At 53.7% G+C, this 22,233-nt stretch overlaps 1 protein-coding gene across 2 annotated transcripts in view; it reads right to left on the bottom strand.

Moving 5' to 3' along the window:
* EMILIN2 (elastin microfibril interfacer 2) overlaps positions 1-22,233 on the bottom strand; it is a 55,559-nt gene that overhangs the window by 3,183 nt on the left and 30,143 nt on the right. For both annotated transcript variants that reach the window (XM_004579718.4, XM_058676985.1), the window contains exons 4-7: positions 19,684-21,573; positions 5,719-6,114; positions 4,567-4,599; positions 3,967-4,095 (exon numbers count right to left, since the gene is read on the bottom strand). In XM_004579718.4, the coding sequence (XP_004579775.2) occupies positions 3,967-4,095; positions 4,567-4,599; positions 5,719-6,114; positions 19,684-21,573 (2,448 nt within the window). The remainder of the gene's footprint in view (positions 1-3,966; positions 4,096-4,566; positions 4,600-5,718; positions 6,115-19,683; positions 21,574-22,233) is intronic.

The following is a 22,233-nucleotide window of genomic DNA, read 5'->3' as shown; positions in this document are numbered from 1 at the left end:
AAATCATCTCTGAGACAGTATTAAAGTATCAAAAATAAAACTCTAAAAACTGCAACAAAGGTTCCAGTCCCCTCTAAGTAAATCCTCATTAGATGGGCCACAGACTTCTCAGCTGAAACCTCACAGCCAGGAAGAAATGGGATGAGGAGAACACCGCCTGCCAGCCAGGGACACTGTAAACCCTGCAGAGGCTCCCAGAGAGGAAGGGTGAAGACCTACAACAAGCAAAAACCGAAGGAATTGAGACCACTTAAGTGTGTGTCCTATGTCAGAAATGAAAATTGATCACCACCAACCTGAAAACGTGCTGAAACTCCATTCTCAGCTGTACAGCAGGTGCACGGAGGTGAGGGGAAAACTGATGATTCCTAACAATGTTTTTCCATGCTACACACTAACCCAAGGATTTTTTACACTCAGTTTTTTCTTGTAATCATTAGGTTCCAGTATCAGTTGACCTCTTAACATGAGCTACAAAGCATTTGGGTTTTCTCAAAAAGCATATATGATTATGCCATTATTTCTTTACATGTTTAAAATCTGCCAGTAAAACTATTTAGGCCTGCAGTTAACTCTAAGGGAAGGTTTAGAAAATGAATTTAGGGGCCTGGTGCGATAGCGTAGAGGTTAAAGTCCTCACCTTGAACGCCAGGATCCCATACGGCGCCAGTTCATGTCCCGGTGGCCCCACTTCCCATCCAGCTCCCTGTTTGTGGCTTAAGAAAACAGTTTAGGATGGCCTTTCAAAGCCTTGGGACCCTGCACCTATGTGGGCAACCGGAAGAGGCTTCTGCCCCTGGCTTCAGATTGGCTCAGCTCCAGCTGCTGCAGCCACTTGCAGAGTGAACCATCAGATGGAGGATCTTCCTGTCTCTCCTCCTCTCTGTATATCTGCCTTTCCAATAAAAATCTTTAAAGAAAAAAAATGAATTTAGGAGTGGGTGCTTACCCTAATGGTTACAGCACTGGTTAATGTGCCCCAATCACATCAGAGTGCTTGGACTCAGTTTTTGGCTCTGGCTCAGGTCCTGGCACATGTGGACCCTGAGAAGCAGTCATGAAGGCTCGGTTGGTTGGGTTCCTCCCCACATTCCAGCCCTCAGCTACTGTGGTCATTTGGAGAGTAAACCAGGAGTTCTGTCAGCCTCTTCAATTTTAGTTTGATTTGTTTTGAAAGATTTATTTTTATTGGAAAGGCAGCTTGACAGAGAGGAAGAGACAGATCTTCTGTCCGCTGATTCACTCCCCATCTTATGGTCTGCTTTCCCAGACCATAAGCAGGGAGCTGGAAACGAAGCGGAGCTGCCGGGATGCGAACCAGTGCCCACATGAGATCCTGTTGCGTGCAAGGCGAGGATTTAGCCACTAGGCTATTGCGCTGGGCCAGGCTCCCCAATTTTTAAAATAAAAAATACAGAGGCTACCCGTGATCCAACAATCCCACTGTCGGGTATAATGCAAAAAAGAAAAATGGAGTCTGTTGAAAAGACAGCTGTAGTCCAGCGTTTACTGCAGATCTACCGACAGCAGCCAAGATAGGTAATTCAGCCCAACTGTAACCAGCGGATGAGTGGGTGAAGCGTTGGTGCATGCGCACACCGCAGTCCTGTTCAGCCACAGCAGAGGCTGGGATCTTGTCCTCTGCAACAACAGGGATGAGCCTAGAAGACTTTGTGTTGGTAAAACAAGCTGGGCACAGAAAAATACTGCCTGATCTCACAGGTGGAATCTTCTAAAGCAGAACAGTGGTTACTGTTGGTGGGGGATGAGGAAAGCCAGTGGGAACAGAGTTAAGCTAGTTAGGAAGAACAGGTTTTGGCATCCATTGTACAGCATAGCTACAGTTAATAACATTCCCACCACAAAGAATGAGGGGGTAGACCAGCTAATTACAATGATCACTGCACAGCATATCCATACATCAACACACTGCATATCTCATAAATGTGTGCAACTGTGTGTCCCTCAAAAAAGGAAGGAAAGGGGAGGGAAATTTGAGCTGCACACACACAACCAGGCCCTGTGAGGTCAAGCAAAGTGCAGTGACATGGCCCCAAACCAAGGACTCTGAGCAACCCCCTCAGCTGGAAGACCTGGGGCTCTTCCCCTGGAGCTCTCAGTAGGGCCCTGCTGACACCTGGCGCTCAGGCTTCCAGCCCCCAGCACCCGGAAGTAGTAGAGTCCCGACAAGGATGAAGAATTGTACCACCTCACTGGCTTAGTGTGATCAGCTGCCGCTCAAGGAAGCTCCTGGAAGCCTCTCCCTCTGGCCTCGCCAAGAGCAGCACCTGCCCCATGAGTACTCCACCCTCCTGCGTCCAGTGCCTGGGACCTGCACATGGCATGCTTGTCCTGACCCAGGGCTGAGGCCCGGCTACAACTGCCCCTACCCACCCACCTTGCTGGAAGTCCAACGAGGAAGAAGCATGTTGCCTCATTCACACCACCCTAAGGCCTACTTAAAATCTGCCCCATAGGCTCCACAAGAACATGCAAGCTGGGAAGCAGGTCCAGTGCAAACAGGCAGTCAGGATAGCCTCAGGAGGGTCGGTGGGCTCTGCCCTGGCCAGGCACCCAGGCGCCATCCAGCCACGGGGTGCAGAAGCACCGATGCCCACTCAGGGATCTGCTGCCAGGGGTGAGGAGGCAGCAGTGAGGCTTGTGAGCATTGTATTCTCCAGGGAGCAGCAACTGGAAGTGGCCCCGCACCTGGTCTCGGGGCCCACAGCCAGTGCTAGCAGCAATGCTCGGGCAGGAGGGGAGGAGGAGGACAGGCCTACACCACTGACACAAGCTGACAGCTGGGAAGTTGGAGGGCTCTGAATTGAGAAGTGCTGTACAGGTCCTAAAACAGCAGGGAATGCAGAGCCTGCAGACAGCAGACAGAGCCAGCCCCTGCTCTCCGGGCGTCGCTTGCCTTGGCTCAGAGCCCTGCAGAGGAGCCTCAAGCTCATTCCCTAGTTCCTTTACTGAGGGCCTGCTGCACGTGGCTTCCCAGGCGCATGAGAAGCAGAGGTCACCATCCCTGCTTACTAGGGTCATGTGACCCATCCAAGTGGACAGCTGCAAGTGGGAGTGGCCTGGACCCCACGGGTCATGGCCATTCTCAGCAGGTGGCCTGACACCTGTGGGTCAGGAGGAAAAGTGAGCGGCTTGCCTCTCCCAACAGCCTCAGAGGGGAGTAGGTTTAACATAGCTGCGCTTTGCTCCCACTGTGTGCAGCACCCTGAATCCCATTATTCCAAGCTCTGCAGGTGACTGTCACACTCACTAAACTTGAAGGACCATGTCTTAGCACAGGTGGGTCTTAGCAAGGCCATGCTCAGGCTGATGCTACAAAGCAGGAAATCTAGTCCCCTTCTCTCCAGGTAGCAGCACTTGGGTGAGCAGCGCAGTGTCCGCAAGGCTGCAGGAACTGGCTGGGAACCCATCTCACTACCGCTGCCTCAGCAGCTCTGCCCCTAAACCAGACCTGCCAGGAGGGCAGGGATAGAGATGTGGGCTGCAGAGAAGGAGGGTGGCTGGCCTGGCAGGAACCTGGAGTAAGCTCCCGTCCCCAGCCCTCATAGGTCCCAGAAACAGCCCAAGGCTGGGGGTGGCACTGGGGGCCAGGGTCCCCACCTGCGTGCTGCAGACAGAAGCACTGTGAGGTTCATTTTGGCGTGGGGCTTTCTGCAAAGACCACTGCCCTGTGTAGGGGCTCCATGCACACTCAACGCCCGAGGAGGGGCTCCATCAGCATATCTCTGGCTGTTGAGATGACTGTCCAACCCCGAGAAGACTGCTGGGAGGGAGGCCGGCCACTGGCAGACCCAGCCCCGTTTACCGCCTTAAGGAACGAGAGGGTGAGTCCAGCAGTGAAGGCTGTATGGGGATGCTGACCTCAAGGTCACAGAACACAGCCGAGCCACCTGCAGCCCTGAGCTGGGAGCCATGCAGGACACCCACAGACAAGACAGCACTCACCCGTGTTGGGGTTGTAAACGTCCCCGTCGTTCACCAGCACCTTGTTGAAGAGGACGACGCCCCCGTCGCTGGGGAAAGGCTTCTGGGTGAGCCCCGCGGAGAAAGACACCAGTGAAGGCACGGGGGCCCCTGGAGTGGAGAGAGCTGTGACTGTGCTGACAGGTTGGGGGAGGTAGGCCTGTCCTTGGGGGCAGGTGTCAGGACCAGGAAACCAGCCCTGACCACAATGAGCATGACTGGGCACAAACTACACCTCGGGCCTGGGGCACACCGGGTTCCACTGGTCTGAGACGGGCAGTCCGAACACACTTGCCAGGAAGAGAGCGAGCCTGTGTGCATGGATGGCAATGTGTGCCCACCCCGTGAGCCCATGGGAGCTGATGCGCTGGGCTGAACAAGGAAGGGAAGTTGCTCATCCTAGACCTCCCTGGGAGGCAGTGGGCCGTCAGCGGTCAGCCTGGGTCTGTCCCTGGCAAATGGCTGGTTCCCCGACTCCATTCTGTGCTACAGCCCATAGGGGAAAGGGGGGGGTAGGGTACACAGTGGAGGCAGACACCACCAGAGAGAAGTGGCCTGTGCCTGGGCTCCTGGCAGACTTACCTGGGGAGACCACAGGAGGCGACTGAGGGTACCCTGGGGGGCAAAAAGGAATGGAATGTCAAAGCCCTAGACAGTTCAGATTTTTGAGCCCTTTTGTCACCCTGTTCCTAAAGAAACAATGAGAAAGACGCCCTTCTCAGCACCTTCCCAGCTACAGGCACACCGGCACCCCCGTGCCTGCTTATCCCTGGGCGGGGATATGGTACCAAGGCTGGGGGGGTAAACTGGCCGTGGGGACACCCTGGAGCCCCAGCCCAGGCTGGGAAGGAGACTGCACACATGTCAAGGCCACGGTGCTGCCAACAACCTGTTTGCCTCTGGCAGCACCAGCTGGCCCAAACTCCGCCTTCAACTAGGCCAAGTGCCACACTACATGCAGGCACCAATGTGTGGGAGGGCCAGCAGATGCGTGCCCAAATGGAGACACCAACAGATGCCTAGGGGAATGGGCAGATGCATGCATGGATGGAAAGATCAATGAACAAATAGCATGGCAGTATAGAAGCAGGAACAGCACATGGCACTAACAGGAGACACTCCGACTTCTTTAAAAAGGCACAAGTGTCCCAGAGCAGGTGACACTGCCTGCTCCAAGCCGCAGCAGGTGTTGTCACATAAGAGCCATGAGTGTTGGCTTCCTCGTGTAAAACAGCATGAATCCAAGCTCCCCTGTACTGCCAGGTGGCCTCCAGGAGACAGGGACAGACCTGGGGCATCCCTGGCATGTGGCAGAGAGCTCACAAATACCCAACTCCTCTCCGCCTCCCACCTTACCCCAACCACCCCATCACAGCCACCAGACAGCAGCGGCCCCCACGGCTGCACCCCAGAAGCATTCAGGAACAGGCATGAGTTAGGCTTCTGCTCTTCAGGTCTCAGTAACCCCAAGGACACACCCTCCCCAGTGGCAGGGCAGGAGCTCAACGCCGGCTCCAATCTCCCAAGGTGCTTTCAGTTTGTGTCCCAGAGACCTTCGGCGGTTGCCTAAGTGCAGGTGCTACAATCCCTACCAGCTGGGCTAGCAGGCTCGGGCCACCAGGCATCCTCTGGAAACTTTCTGAACTTCACAATCTGAAGTCAGCGCCCAGGGCCCAGCAGCAGCAAAGCCAGGCTGCCCACCTGTGCCTTCCCACCCATGTCCCCACAGCTTACCTGGGGCACCCGCGTAGCCTTCAGCGCTGGGCACAGGAGACTGCCCAGTCTGGCCATCCACCCCCTGGGGCAGGCCCCTGCCTGACACACCTATCCTCCCTGGAGGCCCGGCCTCTCCGGTCTCCATGATGACACCTGTGGAGCCAGGCAGGAAGGGAAGCCCCGTCCAACCAGGCTTGGCTGGTGGGGGCTGCAGCCCTTGTGCGGGCCGCTTGGGCAGCACCGGTCGCTGTTCCACATGTGGCCGCCGCGCAGGATCCTTGGGAGGCACGGGCCTGCTGGGCCTGGGCAGAGGTGGTGGTGGCGGTGGCGTCAGCCTGAGCTGTGGGGGGCCAGTGGTGGTCTCCGGTGGCAAGGGCTGCCCAGGGGTCTGGGGTGCTTCTGAGGGCTCTTCGGCTGAGAATGACAAAGCAGAGAGGCACAGGGTTAAAAACTTCAGGCAGGGATGGGTAAGCCAGGGGCAGGGAGCCAGTACCCCTCATGGTGCCACATGAAAGTGCCTAGCTTCCTGCAAGGTTCCCTGGCACCCACTGGGCAGAGCCAGACCAGCTCTCTGGCACAGCCCCCTTGTGGCAGGCATTTGAGGGGGTCAGCCAGCAGACAGGAGCTTTCTCTCAAATAGAAACTGCAAACCAAGTGCAGTTACTGCTGAGTCACAGGTGTCTGCAGTGGGGCCTCGGGGATTCTGGAGTTTTCTGTGATAAGGCAGGCAGCTGTCTCTGGGGTCTTGTCCCCACAAGGCATCCATGTGGACTCTCATTGTTTGAAGACTTGTATTTATTTGAAAGGCAGAGTCAGAGAGAGAGAGAGAGAGAAATTGTTCACTTTCCAAATGGCTCTGCAGTCAGAGCTGGGTCAGTTCTAAGCCAGCCTGGAGCTTCTTCCAGGTCTACCACGTGGGTGCAGGAGCCTAAATGACTTGAGCCATCCTCCACTGCTTTCCCAGGCAATAAGCATGGAACCACAAATAAGCCGAAACAAACCAGTGCCTATGTGAGATGTCAGCATTGCAGACATTAGCTTTACCCACTATACCACCGCACTGGTCCATGGAGGTAATGCGTTTAAGGAGATGGAAATACTAGCTGATTTGATCATCACACATTGAATACATATATGGACTTACTCTCACTGCACATACAGATATGTATAATTGAAATAATCACTTAGAAATTAAATAGTTAAGTGGCAAAACAGAGGAGCAAGCAGGTAGCTTAGGCACCTTCGAAGAAGCCAAGAGCCCACTGCCCGAGACCAGCCAGGGAGCCGCAGAGCAGCAGCTGAACCCACTGGCAGACCAGGATTGCCAGCTTCTATGTGATCGCATACAGTCTCCCAGACAGCACAGTTCTGGGCTCCTGGGCACCACGTTTTCTGATTCTGTGGCCTGCTGACACCACAGATGAACCATGAATGACTGGAAGGAACCTGAAGCCACCCACTCCTTCACATTCTCTAAAACCAACCCACTGCCAATGGTCCCAACCAGCCAGCTGCTGAGGTACCACCGTGGGGCGCCCCTGGCTGACCCAAGCAGGTGCCAGAAAGCTCAGACTGCCTCAGGATCTGGCACAGGCCCACAGAGGCGGTGGCACTCACTCCAGTCTCACCCCTTCCATTACCAGCAAAGGGAATGTCTGAATAGATCTTCCTGACTCATACAGTTCTGCTCTCCAGGGAAGCCCCCTGGGCAGGAAGCTGCCGCCCTCACCTCCTCTCACTGTGTTCCTGGAACCAGCCTTCCAGGAAGTCCTTCCCCAGTGCCCTCAGGACATCCAAAAATAACCACTGGCCCAAGTGAACAACAGCCTCCTCCTTGGCAGGTCTGGGGCTGGCAGTGCCCAAGTTGCCAAGCTTCTGTCCTGCTCTATGCTTTTGTTTTTTAAGTCACTAAAGGAAATGAAAGATCAAATACGTGCTCCCCATGGTCCACAGGCCAGGTTGCCTGACCACACCCAGGGAGATTATTTACCAGCCTTTCCAGTGCCCCAGGGGAGAAGGAAGCCAAAGAAAGTAATTGTAACAATTACTCTCTCCACTCTCCCGAGCAGGGTACAGAGAAACTCAACTCTAGACAGGGAAGGAAAAATCCATTGCACTCAACAGAATAAGGCATCAGGACTTATTCTCTCAGCTGAAGTCTGTCCCCAGTAAAACTCAGCATTGGGAGGTGGGGCCTAAAGGAAAGTAGATCACAGAGGCTCTACCCTAAGTTGATCAGTGTCATTATCAGGGAGTTAGCCATCATGAGAGGGTCTGTTGGAGAAGCACCCCTGGCTACATGAAGAGTGCTTGGGTTTGAGCTCCAGTGGCTGAAGGCATTTGGGGAGTGAAGCAGCAGTTGGGGGTTCTCTAAATGCTTCTCACTTGCCCTCTGCCACTTACCCTTCCATCATGGAGTGAGCCAACCCACACGCCCTTGCCAGATGCCAATGCCTCCCCTTACCTTCTGAGTCTCCAGAGCATGAGAAATAGTTTTTTCCTTCATAAATTACCTAGCCTCTGTTGTTCTGTTACAATAACTCAAAACTGACACATGAAAGATATGCAGTGTGCCAGGGATAAAGAGAAGATCCCATCAGCCTTCAAGGGAGAATACCAAAAGTGCAGCATCAGGCATCTCAACGAAGCCTTGGCATTCAGAGGGAATAGAACTGTTAACCTTACATTCTATACCTAGCCATACTATCCAGCAGTTATGAGAGAACATTTCATACAGGAAATATTACAAAGTACCAAGCACACAGAGGCAAGTGTCTGACCTACAAGTTGTCACTTGCAACATCTGCATCCCTTCTCAGAGTATCTAGTTTTGATCAGAATGCATACTCCTAACCAGCTTCCTGCTAAAGCCCATCAATGGATGTAGCAAGTGATTGCTGCAGCAGCGGAGTCCCAGCCAATCATGTAAGAGACCTGCATGGGGTTCCAGGTTCCTAGAGGGAGATTTGGCTAGGCTGGCCATTGCGGGCATCTGTGGTATGAGCCAGAGGATGGGAACTATGTCTCTCAGATGATAAATATTTTGTAAAGAAAGGCACATACTATCATTACACGGTGGATGGGACTGGGGAGGAGGTGAACTTAGGGTCAGGGGGTTAAAACTTCCAGCAGCCTGTTGGCTGCTGGTGGGTTTCAGGCCGGGATTGTCTCCATGCTCAGAACCCTGATTCTAGCCACCACGTACGTGTGGTGACCTGTCCCTGGGCAGCCAGTGCGCCATTCGGCGCCAGGCTCCACTTGCTGGCCGCCCAGCAGCCAGCTCTGGGGTTTTGGGGTTTTGAATTGTTGCTTAGGTAGCTCCATGTCAAGCCCACTGTACTTCTGGGATGTCAGTCAATCCTAAAGACTCCCAATGACAGAGTAACTTTTCCTTTGAATGTAAGCAAGGGTAATGAGACCTGGTAGGTTGGAGGAGAGGGATCTGTATGGAAAAGTCTGATATACCAACCTATGAATCCTGTGTAGAACTTGTAATCACTGAACAAAGCTGAGCACCGAACACCAGTCATTGCAAAAGCTAAGGCTCGGGGCTTGTCTAGCATGATCATATCCAATTACCTGACATGATGATGGATCAGGAGATGGGTCTCATTTGGCAGGTCCATGACATTAACTAGCACTCGAGAACCATATCCAGGGGTAGATTCTGTGGGGGATGTGTGGGCCAAACCCCGTGGAAATACTAGTCCCACTGGTTAGCTCAAGAGTTGGGGTGGCAATGGACTAAGCTAGGTATGACCAAGGAGCCTGCCATCACTCATGGGTAAAGGAACCAATAACAGTCTGGACTGGTCAAGGCAACAGCACCCGAATGTGCATCCTGAATAGGGTGTGGGGTGGGCTGGGCTGCGACATTCACCAGCTCTTACAAGGCCAAATGAAGGCCAGACTATGCCTGACACTGGCCTAAAACCCACTGGCATGTCTGAAAACTGGATCTGGGAGTGGGTCAAGTGGAGGAACTTGGGAAACTCCCCTGGCGGGTCATAGCTCCCACTGGTGAACACATGGTCCAGACTGGGGGTCGGACAAGCAGGGCAAAGTAGCTCCAATGGCTGGATAGTGTGAATTGGTAATGGAATGGGGTGGACCGGGCAGGACTGAGCAAACCTTAGCCCACAATGGGCCCAGTGGCGTGGCCTAGCAGCTAAAGTCCTCGCCTTGAACACCCCAGGATCCCATATAGGCACCGGTTCTAATCCCGGCAGCTCCACTTCCCATCCAGCTCCCTGCTTGTGCCCTAGGAAAGCAGTCGAGGATGGCCCAAAGCTTTGGGACCCTGCACCCACATGGGAGACCCGGAAGAGGTTCCTGGTTCCTGGCTTTGGATCGGCACAGCACTGGCCGTTGCAGTCACTTGGGGAGTGAATCATCGGACAGAAGATCTTCCTCTCTGTCTCTCCTCCTCTCTGTATATCTGACTTTGTAATTAAATAAATAAATCTTTAAAAAAAAAAAAAAAAACCTTAGCCCACAAGTAAAATTAGAAATCAGTATGGAGCACAAGTCATGCTGAGTTTGGCTCTTGCACCTACTGGTTTGCATGAGCCAGGGACGCTAAGCCACAGCACCTAGGACAGGGGCCAGGACAGGTGAGGGGCTGTGCCAAGCTGAGACAGAGGAACCACTGGCATGCATGAGATCTAAGGCTGGGAATAGGCCCGGTTGGGGAGCTAAGGGGACACTCTGGCTAGATTGAGATTCCCACAGAGGAGTGCGGGGGCTGGAATGGGGGCTGCATTCTTATCTGGATATGGCTGTAGTCTCCCTTGGCACAAGTGTGGGCTGGGACTGGACACACCAAACCGGGCTAGACTCCAACTGGTGCTCTGGAGTACCAGGGTAGATGTGGGATGGACTAGGCTAGGTCTCAACCCCTACTGAATCATGTGTGAGCTGTGTCTGGGTATGAACGAGCCGTGGCTGGGCTGAAACATCCAACAGTAAGAACCAAATTGGGTTGAAGGCAAATCAGGAAAAGCCACTGTTCCTGCTAGGTCAGGAGGTGAACTGAGTAGGGCTGGCCCATCGACCCCCTGGTATGCGCAAAATCTGGCACTGGGAGAAGTTCTGATGGAGGAGCCTGGGAAACTCCTCTGGCAGGACACAGACCCTGCAGGTAAGTGCAAGAAGCATGATAGGATTCATAGCAGCACAATCAGTAATTGCAAAAACATGGAAACAACCAAAATGCCCATCAACAGAGGATTGGATAAGAAAGCTATGGTTCATCTACTCCATGGAATACTACTCAGCTATTAAAAAAAACAAAATGCAGTTCTTTGTGGCCAAATGGGCCAAACTGGAAACCATAATGCTAAGGGAAATGAGCCAATCCCAAAAGGTTAAATACCACATGTTTGCCTTAATTTAAGATGATATGATGTTATGTATAACATGTTATGTTTTGAATGTTATATGTTGTGTATAAACTAAAATTGAAGTATAGGTGAGGTGGTCACAGAAGGTGGCTGGGAACTCGCATTTACTTTTAACATATTGGTTACTCATTACTATGTCAATTAATTCCATAATGATGTAAATTTTTGCTGATGGTATGTTGGAGCTTTCAATTGACTGGGATGATACTCTGCTGGCTCTGTCATCAGACCAGAGAGGGTATACCTAAGAAGCCGTTGAACTTGACGGGACAATAAGATGCTGGACTCTATGTTTGGTATACGCTTGCAATGGGGAAATCTCAACTGAACTTGAGCTGTGGTTATGCAGCAAGGTGGAGGAATCCACCATGGTGGGAGGGTTTGGGGAGGGGTGGGGAGAACCCAAGTATCTATGTAACTGTGTCACATAATACAATGTAATTACTGAAGTTAAATAATAAATAATTAAAAAAAAAAAAAAAAGAAGAAGAAGCATGATAGGAAACAGCCCAGAACAGGCCATGGGAAGTTTTCCACTGGCATACATTTGGCATGGGTCGGGGGCAGACTAGGCTGAGCCAGTTCACATCACCTGCTGGCGAATCCGAGCACCAGAACAGAGTGTGGGTCAAGCCAGGTTCGGTTGCGACAAAAACCAGTGCACATTACGAATACCAAGGTGAGGTGACCTGTACCAGATGTGACCCCAGCACCCAACCAGCACACATGAGAACCAGGAAGGGAGGGGGCAAAGCCAGCAGGGGAAATGTGGTCGGGGGGGGGGGGGGGGCTCCCCTGCTGGACAGCTACTCCCACTGGAGAGCGTGAGCTGGGATGGGGGTAGACCAGACAAGGCAGGGCTATAACACCTATAGGCTGTGTACACCCTGGAGGCCTTGCTGGGGGTGGGAAAGGACAGCTCCTGCTCTCGAAGTTCACCTTCTTAACCTCCTCCTCCGTGAAGCTCTTTAGAATCTGTCCAGCAAGATGGGAGAAACCTCGTCTCTGAACCAGGAAGCAGTCTGTGCCTCTAGGGTTATTTTTATTTGACATCTTTCTTCATCGATAAGTGATGTGGAGGATAGCTTCCTATTTTAAAGGGTTAACTATCTGAAATTTTAACGTGACGGGGGAGAGAGAAAGCAATCTCATAGTAACTTGTTCACTCCCCATATAGCTGCAGCAGCCAGGGCTAGACCGAGTTGCATGTAAAAACCAGGAACTCTTGTCTGAGTCTCCCATATGGGTTGGCAGGTGCCCAAGTTCCTGGGCCATCCTCCACTACTTTCCCAAGCACATCAGGAAGGAGCTACTCAAAGCAGCACTCCACTGTGGGATGCCAGCTGTCCATATCACAACACCAACCCAAAGGCACGCATCTCAATCATCTTCCATCCCCAGGGCTTGGCACAGGGCCTGGAACATGACCTTGAGCAAACGTTAAGCCTTTGATATATGACAGAAGAATGGAAGTTTGACAGGTGCTCCAGGGCCAGGCCCCAACTGCTGCCAGCCCCCAAACTGGACATCCTCATTTTGCCAAACACAGTTTCCATGCAGGGGTCCCAGTGAGGCAGGCTGGTACACGCAGGACGAGGAGCAGCCTCTGTTTATCACCTCCTTGGTTTCCAGCCTGGCACATCAAGTGGGAGGCAGCGGAGGGAATGAACTGTGATACCACCCGGGCCGAGTCCGGAGTCCGTCTCCTCGGGGCATCCGAGCACGGGGGTGCAGAGGCCCACTGACACACAGAACGACCAGCCCATCCCAACCAGGAGCCTCACAGGATGGCTGCAGGGGAGGCAGGCTGCTTCCCGCAACAGGCCTCTCCCAGCTGGGGCTCCGCCCACAATGCCAAGTGATGCCTGAAGCAATCAGTTATCACTGAGCTGGAGGCAGGACTGGACAGCTCTGCTTTTTGGGAAGAAAGCTGCAGGCTGCTTTGCAAACCAGGCGTGTTTCTCATTCCAAGAGCAGCCATTCGAATGGGGTTCCTTGGAAGAGCCCAGCGTCACTCCCTAGAGCCTGTGCACCTGAGATGTGGGAAGGATCAGCTGAGAATCTCTGTCTCTCTCTTTCCTTCTCTCTGTGGATCTGACTTTCAAAAAAATAAACACTGGTCTTGGGGGCTGGCAATGTGGCACAGCAGGTTAAGCCTTGACCTGTGATTCTGGCATCCAACTTGAGCACCAGTTCGAGTCCTGGCTGGCCACTTAGACATGAGGGGGTGGACACAAACTGCTTTCCTAGGAGACAGCTTCATTCTGCCCTGAGAAGCGGAGCCATATTCTGAGACTGACCAAGGCACATGACACAGAAATCCCAGTTCGGGGGCGGATGGCTCGGGGCAAGCTGACACCAGAGGGCCTTCACAGTGAAAGCAGCTGTTGGACTTCCCTGGAGGAAGGTGAGGTGGTAACAGAGCAGAACGGGGCTGGCTCTGGCCGAATGCCTGACAGGTGCACCTGATGGGTGTATGTACCACAGGACACTGGAGGCACCGGGGGAGGGGGCTTAGGACACTAGTGACAGGAAATGCAGACTATTCCCTTGGCAACCCAGGAAGGAGAAACCCGCCCATGTTGGAGTTATTCTATGTGGAGCAAATGGCCACCAAGTTGCAGGTTTGGGAAAGTCACAATACTGGTAACTTTGGCTTTGGTCAGAATGAAAGGCAGCAGCACTTGAAGCGGTAAAGGGAGCTGTGCTGGGTGCATCCCAGTAGGAAGCACAGTGCCTCCTCGCGGTGAAGGCAGGCAGACCCGCCCACACCAAGAAGGTGACCGCGAAGGCCTGGGGAACAGGGCTACCCAGCAGGAAACCCTCACTGTCTGGCAAGCTGGAGAATACAGGCACACACAGCTCACGGTGTCATCACCTGGGCAGGGACATTGAAATCAGGGAGGGGCTGGCCATCATCTGTCTCCCCTGAGTGCCAGCATTACTTGGATATATTATTTTAGTAGAAACTCACAAACTGATATTTCAGACTGTATGTGGATAAGATGTCAAAAGACATATTCAGTGACTGGGGCGCGCACACACACACACAGCCTCTTGGGGCCAAGTTAAAGTCCACTGAGTCCCAGCTCCTCCCCTTGCACCCAGCTCCCTGCTAATGCACCTGGGAAAGCAGGGAGGATAGCCCAGATGCTGAGGTCCCTGAACCCACGTGGAAGACCTGGTCAAGTTCCGGTCTCCAGACGTCAGCAAGGCCCACACCCAGCTACTATGACCATATTATTAACATCTGGGAAATGAACCAGCAAATAGGAGCTGTGTCTGTCTGTCCGTCTCTCTTCTTCTTCCCTACCTCCCTGCTTCACTCCCTTTTTCCCCTCTGTAACTAACTCTGCCTTCCAAATAAACACTTTTTCTTGAAAGTCCATGATCCCCCTCACCTGTCCCCTGTTTCCAGGCCCTGGCCAGGGTGGCTGTACCCTAAAGTCTTCAGGCCCAGAGCTGGCCCAGGGAAGGACTGACAGATTACCAAGGGGCCTTGCCTCACCCACCTGAACAGCCCAACAGAGCCTGGCATCAGTGCAGCCCCAGGGGATGGGTGCGTGCACCCCTGGGGATGGGATGCATGGTGCTCTGCCTAAGGCACCAGCTTTGCACCCTGAGCTGCTGCAGAGTCAAAAGCAGCTGCCTCACACACACGTGCTCAGGAGTGCTACCAGCAGCGCAGCCTCAGATCGAGGGGCTCTGGCAGGGTTAGGGTTGGGCTCAGCCTGGCCTGGGCATGCACGGCTTACTCAGCTCTCATACACTCCCAAAGCCCTGTCAGGGCCCTCCTGCTCACGGACCCACACTGGCCCCCAACCCAGGCGACCCCATGCCAAGGCCAAAGCCCATGCCACGTTGACAATGGGCCACCAGCCCTGGCCAGACTCCCGAACCCAGGGCCTCTCTGACTATTCCCCACTTCCTCATCCTAAGGGCTTCCCATAAGCAACTTGAGAGAAACAGGCGCTGCAGTCTGTCATACTCAAGCAGACTTGCTGAGACCAGGAACAGAAAGGGAAGGGGTGGAAGAAGAGGAAGTGATGCCACTATGGCTGATCCTTCCCACATCTCAGGATGGCCCTGCCACAGGGACCTCTGAGAGCCACTGTCCACAGCCATGCACTAGAAGGCTGATGCTGGGCCCAGCTCTGAAGGCAACTGGGTCCCTCGGGCCATGTGGACATCACAGCCCCCAGCTTTGCTCCTTCCGTAAGATGCAGCTTCTCTGGTCAGCACAGGGGGCACTGTGGGTGTCAGGAGCGGAGCTCCCTCGGCTTGCTACATTTGACTTGGTCCCTAAAGTAGAGAAGAACAAAGGGGAAGAGCAGCGAACAGCCCCACAGCTGGGCACTGTGGGCAGCAACCCAGGGCCACCAAGGCTGGTGCAGAAGAGCTAGATTCCAAACTTGGGGAACAACACTTACTAGCTGGCAGAAAATGTTAGAGTTCCTCCTGAGATGCAAACTCCGAGCTCTTTATCAGAGTCTGTAAAACCCTGCATGATCTGGATACTACCTTCTGGGTAATCACCTGGGACTTCCTGCTTTAGTCATTCCTGCCCCAGGACCTTTGAGCATGCTGTCTGCGCCACAGCCCATTCTCCTCACAGGGATCTCAGCAGAACTGCTCCCTTCGCCCCGTATTCAGGGACTGGCTTTTCCTGACCACCCATGTCCAGCAGAGCTGTCCCGGGGCGGCTGCCTTGCTCTGATCAATCCTCAGTTTTTTACAGTCTGGCTTCCCAGCTGTGGTGTCAGACCCATGTGTCAGCACCAGGATGTGGCTCCGCAGATAACTGCTGACTGAATACACAGTGGATGCAGCAGTCAGGGGGTCATCAGAGCTACTCTTCTGAGCCGAGAAAGGGATGGAATCATACAAGCGGGGGTCCTCACCTTTTGGACATTCAGCACTCCCACCCTGCACCCCAGTCCTGGATGAAAGCAGTGGCCTTTCAGTACAAAAGAAAAACAAAACCCCAGACTTCTGCCATCTGCACATCATTCCAAGGATCCCTTTGAAGTCTCAGGGAAAGAATGTCTGGGATTCAGGTGGTGGGACTCCAAGCACTCGGATCCACCTGTGTGTCAGCCAAGTCCCCATTCTGTCCCACTGACTGCACACCGGGCAATCCAGCCTCCCTCAGGGACACTGTTGGAATAACAATCTATGCAGAGAGCTGGGGCGAGGCACACATGACAGAGTATGTGTCCGTAGTCCCAGCAATCGGGAAGGAACCCAGGTCACACTCCCTCACCCCAGGGCCGGGCTTGTCGTGGTAGACAAGATGCCCACCTTCACACCTCTGCCCTCTCCACGCGGCTCAGCTATGTCATCCCGCGAGAGCCGGCTTGATCTGACCAGCAGAATGAATGTGGCTTACACCAACCCTGTGCCCAGCCTGCAGGAGGCCCAGCAGCTTCTGCTGTCCCTCCAGGAGCCAGCCAGTCAACCATGATGAGCCTGACCACTGGAGGTCACCATGCGGTGTGGCAGCCCAATCACCCACACGCACAGAGAGGAGCTGGACATGCAGAGGCCACAGCGTTGGCAGGAAGTCTCTCAGGACCTTCAGCCAACTGCCAGGGACTCGGAATTCACTCAGCGGAAGAACCAGCAGCCTAAGCCCTGCCCGAGACCCTGATCCACAGAACAGGAAAGAAGACCGCAAGATTTGGGACTGGTTGTTATGCAGTAAGAAAAAACAGATACACTCACACCAAATGCTCACTAGGAATCCCTGCCTCTCCTGCTCTCTGAATCCTAGTTTCTCGTAGTGACACCTCCACCTCCTTCGGGAACTTCCTCTCATCTTCTGGCTTCACTCGTCACCCCCACCCCCAGCCTCTGACCTGTGCCCAGTTACACAGTTACACTCTCCTGCAGTGCCACCATTGCACACCACAGTATTGCTCAGAGTCTGCTCCTCTCCTGCCCGCCGCGTGCCCGGGAAGGTGGAAGATGGCCCAGGAGCATGGCCCCTGCACACAGGAGACACCCCGCTGGACCTGCTGCTTCCTGGCTTCAGCTTGGCCAGGTCCAGCTAGCCATTGTGGCTATCTGGGGAGTGAACCAGCAGATGGAAGGTGTGTGTGTGTGTTGCCCTCTAACTCTTTCAATAAATCTTTTAAAAAGATAATTTGAAAAAAAAAAAAAAGATAATTTGTTGAAAGGGGAATCTTATATATTCATCTCTAGATCCCTCGTGGAGTCTTGCACACAGTTGGTGCTCAATAAATGATCTGTTATCACTCTGGCTGTGTGACTTCCATGAGTCCAGATTCATCCACAGAACTCAAACACCATGGGGTTCCCGATCTGCAAGACCTTGGCACTGTGTGAGGCCAGATGAGGCTGTGTGTGTTTAGTCGTGCCCTTTGAAATTACTGAAATCATCAAAATCCACACAACCAACACACATGGTCCCAGACCTGGCCTGGCGCTCTGGTTCGTGTCCTGGCTGCTCCACTTCCCATTTAGCTCCCTGCTTCTAGCCTGGCAGAACAGCGGTGGATGGCCCAAGAGCTTGGGCTCCGGCAACCCCGTGAGAGACTTGGAAGAAGCTCCTGGCTCCTGGCTTTAGCCTGAGGTAGCCCCGGCCGCCGTGGTCATCTGGGGAGTGAACCAGCAGATGGGAAGATCTCTGTGTGTTTCTCTCCATCTGCCTGTAACTCTTACACACACACACACCTGAGTTCTGTCCAAAAGCACCATGTTTGGGGAGGACCATTCTCTGTCAAGGTGTCACCTCTGGCCCCTGCAGTACAGACACACGGAGAGTGGAAGTGGCTTTCCCTGCTGCCCAGGGAAGCACCTGGCCTGTTCTGTGCCCATATGGGATTCTGGCAGGTGCAAGGAGATGATTTAGCCACTAGGCTAGCTCTGTTGTTACACAGCCCAGTCCAGCCCAGGCAGTGCTGTCAGCACCAGGGACAATCACTTCGTGAATACACACGGTCTTGTGACCTATAATCAACATTCCAGAGATAGAGCAGCAGGCGGGCTGGAGGGGCAGGCTCAGGTGCAGTGCAGGACACCGGGCACCACAGGGCTGCAGGCTGCATTTCTGGCCCTGTTCAGCCCCTGCAGTCCCTTAGCAACAAAACCAGCAGCACACTTGGGCACAGTGTCAGAGCACCCTCCCCTCCATCCCCCTCCCCGCAATTCACCCCCCAACCCCGGCCCCTCCTGCTCCTCCTGTGCTCTTGGCAGCCGGGCCAGGCTCAGTCTGGATCATCAAACTCCATGGTCTCAGCGTGGCTGTGCCATTCCAGCTCTGCGGGCCAGGGCCAGTGTCACAGGGACTCAGCAAGGTGTGGGGGTACAGTCCCAAGGAAGGACAGAATACAAGTCAGGACATAAAGGTGGCCCTCAATGAGTCCCCAGTGGACCAAGGGGGTGTGCGCTCAACTCTGGGACATGAGGGCATGCGCTATAGGTTCCAATCCCAGTGTCGCCACCTAGCAGCCATGTGACTGTGGAACACAGCACACCTTTCCCAGTGAGTCTTGTAGGTTGCAAGCTCTGCCCCAAAGGGTGTCAGGCCCACACTGATGCCAGGAGGGCCCTGCTCATCTGGCCACCTCCAGCTCACCATGGAGGCTGGCATCTACAGTTAGAATCCAGGTCCAAAAGCATCTCTCCCCTTCAGGGACTATGTGCCAGGTCCCCCAAAGGAACAACGGTCTAAACTTGATGGAATATATTGTTCAAAACTATAAAGGTACCATGCATTCACTTCTTCATTCAATAATGATTTGAGGAAAAGCAACATGCTGCTCTGTGGCTGGAGGGCCTTCCTGGGCCCTGTTTTTCACCCAGGATCCTGTGTCTGAAGTATGCATGACAACCCACTACCCACCATCATATTCCAGGGGTGCAGAGCAGCCTGCCGGCTGCATAAAGCCCACAACATGGCTTGGTCTGGCGCTGCCAGGCCAGCTGCGGGTGAGACCCCAGTCTCAGGAAACCTGCAACTGCTGATTTTTTAAGCTGAACATGTAATTTTGTATGGCCTGTGAATGATGTTGCAAATACCCAACCCTCCGCACTAACCTAAGCCCTAGGCTGTAGGGAATGGAGGTGGCTGGAAGGTGATGACGACAAAGTTTATAAAGTGGCAAACACACGGAGTACGATACCAGCACGGAGACAAACAGGACCTGGGAGATTTCCCTGGTGGAACAGTCTGGCACACCCACACCTGAGGTTGTCCTGCCAAACCTTCACCCCAACTCTTGGCTCAACACACAGCAGGAAAGCCCAGCACAATGCCATCTATATGCATCGAACATCCGGTCCACTCTCCTTTCAATGTGCCCTGAGCTGTTACTTTCATATGACACACAGATCACTTGCTAGAATTCTGCGGCCGTGTCATATTACTTTCAGGGTCTCTGAACACATACTCTTGACACTGGCACTTGTAACTGCATAGCACCCTCCCGGACCACCACCCAGCTGCAGGCCCCACTGTGGACAGCACTGACGTGGTACATTCCACCATGTGTCCAAAGTTTAGCACAAGACGCATGGCCGGTACATGTGGGAAACGGAATGGTCAAGCATCACTTACTTGAGGATGGTTGAAATTGGACCAGGTCTTGCAAGTCAGTCGAGAGCTGGAAAACATGGCTGTAGAACTGCTGGACTGAATTCTTCAGGCCGGAAATGTCCCTGGCGTGTGACCTGAGTGTGCCATTCATCTGCCGGATGCAGGTCCACAGGCCACTGACATGCTTGCTGAGCCCCTCCCGGAGCCTCTGGAGATTTCCCGAGACCGAGTCCAGCTTGCCACACGTCTTCTCCATCTGCGACACGCGGCCCTCGACCACGGACACGTCCCTCTGCAGGCCGTGTGCGCTCTGCTTGCACACATCCAGTTCAGCCAAGACCTGGTTCTGCAGCCTCTGCCACTTGTCCTCCAGCCGGCCGCAGCACTGAGCCCCGGGGTCCTGGGGAGGCGGGAGGGTCTCCTCTGTCTGTGCTGGCTCACCCACCTTACTAAACCCACTAGCTGCGGCCTTTTCACCTGCTCTACAATTGCTCACTTGATCCTGGAGATGATTCACATCACTTCCTGTTTGGTTTAATTGAGAATAAAGGAAATGAAAACCCTCCTGGAGTTGTTGGAGGTGGCGTTCGGTTTCTTGAAACTTCCTGTGCATCGTCTCGTTGAGAGCCTTCAGGAGGCCCCAGCCCTCCTCTGCCGTGAGGTCAGCTCCACTCGGCAGAGCAGCTTCTATCTCGTGCGGCTCTCTCTGGAAGTTCTGCAGGCAAATATCCTCGACCACTTGAACCTTGTCCTTCAGGTGGTTTAATTCCATCATGACCTGTTCGTTCCCTGATGCGGACACCCCCGGCAGGGCTGACCCTGAAGGGATGAAGTCGGCGTCCGTGGTGTTGACCACCTGCAGAACGCTCCCCAGGCGGTCCTCCAGAGAGTTTATTTTCTGATGCAGAAGCTGCTTTAGGTCATCCACCTCTCCGTTAATGGCACCCCGCAGGGTCTCCTCAATGTAAAAGCAATGCTCTTCGGCATTCTTCTCGGTCACGTTGATCCGGGCGTCAAGTTCATTCCACCTTGCATCGAAGTCTACATCTGGTTCTGGAACGGTGAGACGATCAAACTCATTGTCCAGGCGGCCATTCAGCATCCTGGTGGCTTCAGCCACTCTCTCGATTTTCTGGTCTAATGACTTAATCTGTTGGCCAAAGTCCCCGTTCTCTGCGCCCTCACAGCAGTTGGGTTGGGCGGAAGGACCCTGCAGCCGGGCCCGGAGGTCACTGATGTCTTTCCTCAGGCTTGCCTCCTTCTCACTGATGAGCTCCACCACTCCCAGGTAGCTGCTGCCAAAGTCATCACACTGCTGCTGCAGGCCTACCAGCTTGTACTCACACGAGTTCTTCAGGTCAGCCAGCTTCCTGTCCATGCCCTCCAGGAGCTCCTCCCTCAGGGCGTCAATCTTGCTGTCCACGTAGGCTTGGTAGAGCTCGTTGGGGGTCATGGTCAGCGTGGGCCCCTGGGCAGCCTCTTGGAGCTGTTTGAGCTGCCCTTCGTAGCCCTTCACTTTCCCGTCCAGCTCTTCCAGTTTGTCACTCTTGGTCTTCAGCGTGTCTTTGACTTCAGCCAATTCCGACTTGATGTCCTTCATGCCCGCTTCCTTAGTGCTGGGGGTGCCAGGAAATCGGACCGTCGCAGTATCTCCGGCAATGTCACGAGCGGGCACTGACTGTGGTGTCTTCCAGCCATCACCCTGGACGGCACGTCTGGGGTTTTCACTTGCTCCAGCGATGGAAGACTGAAGGTCGAGGACTGTCCTGGTGAGGCGGAGAACCTTCTCCTCAAGCACCTGGAGTTTCTTGTCCTGGAGGTCCTGGTTTGGGTCTACTGCCTGACCGGGCTCTGTCGCTTGAGTTGGTGACCCTGTCTTCTTAGGCGCTGAGACTTGGGTTGGTTCATTATCTGTTGTAAAAAAAAGTTGGAGATGAGTGAATACTCTTGAGCTATCTCCAGTCTCTACAAAGGCAATTGACAGGGCCCCCACAGACCACAAGGTGCGCCAGGAAGTCTATGGAAATGAAGAGAAAGATCAGTATGGGGCGGGCCTTGTACTTAGTGGGTTAAGCCACAGCCTGGAGCAGCTGTGAATTACCCAGGGTGTTTGGGCTGAATCCTGGCCACTCCACTCATCCAACCTTGTTTCCTGCAAATGCAACCTGGGACACACCAGACAGCTCAAGCGGTGGGAGACCAGATGGAGTTTTGGGCTCTCGACTTTGGCCTGGCCCAGCCCTGGCTATCACAGGTGTCTGGGGAGTGAACCAGCGGATAGATCTTTTTCTGTTTCTATCTCTCTTGTTCAGTCACTCTGCCTTTCAATGTAGATGTAAACAATCTTTTTAAAAAGCATATGTTTTTTTTGATGCAAAAAAATTTTAAATCTATGCCTAATTATTTCAGAGATTTCTTTGTTTACTTGAAAGGCAGAGTTACAGAGAGAAAAAGGGAGAGACAGGTTCTCCACCTGCTGGTCCACTCCCCAAATGGTCGCAATGGCTGGAGCTAAGCTACTCTGAAGCCAGGAGCCAGGAGCTTTCTCTGGGGCTCCTGTGTGGGTGCAGG

The sequence above is a fragment of the Ochotona princeps genome, chromosome 18 (assembly GCF_030435755.1).
Source record: "Ochotona princeps isolate mOchPri1 chromosome 18, mOchPri1.hap1, whole genome shotgun sequence".
NCBI lineage: Eukaryota > Metazoa > Chordata > Mammalia > Lagomorpha > Ochotonidae > Ochotona > Ochotona princeps.
Note: the sequence above shows the minus strand (reverse complement) of the source record. Positions and strands in the feature narration are given on the sequence as shown.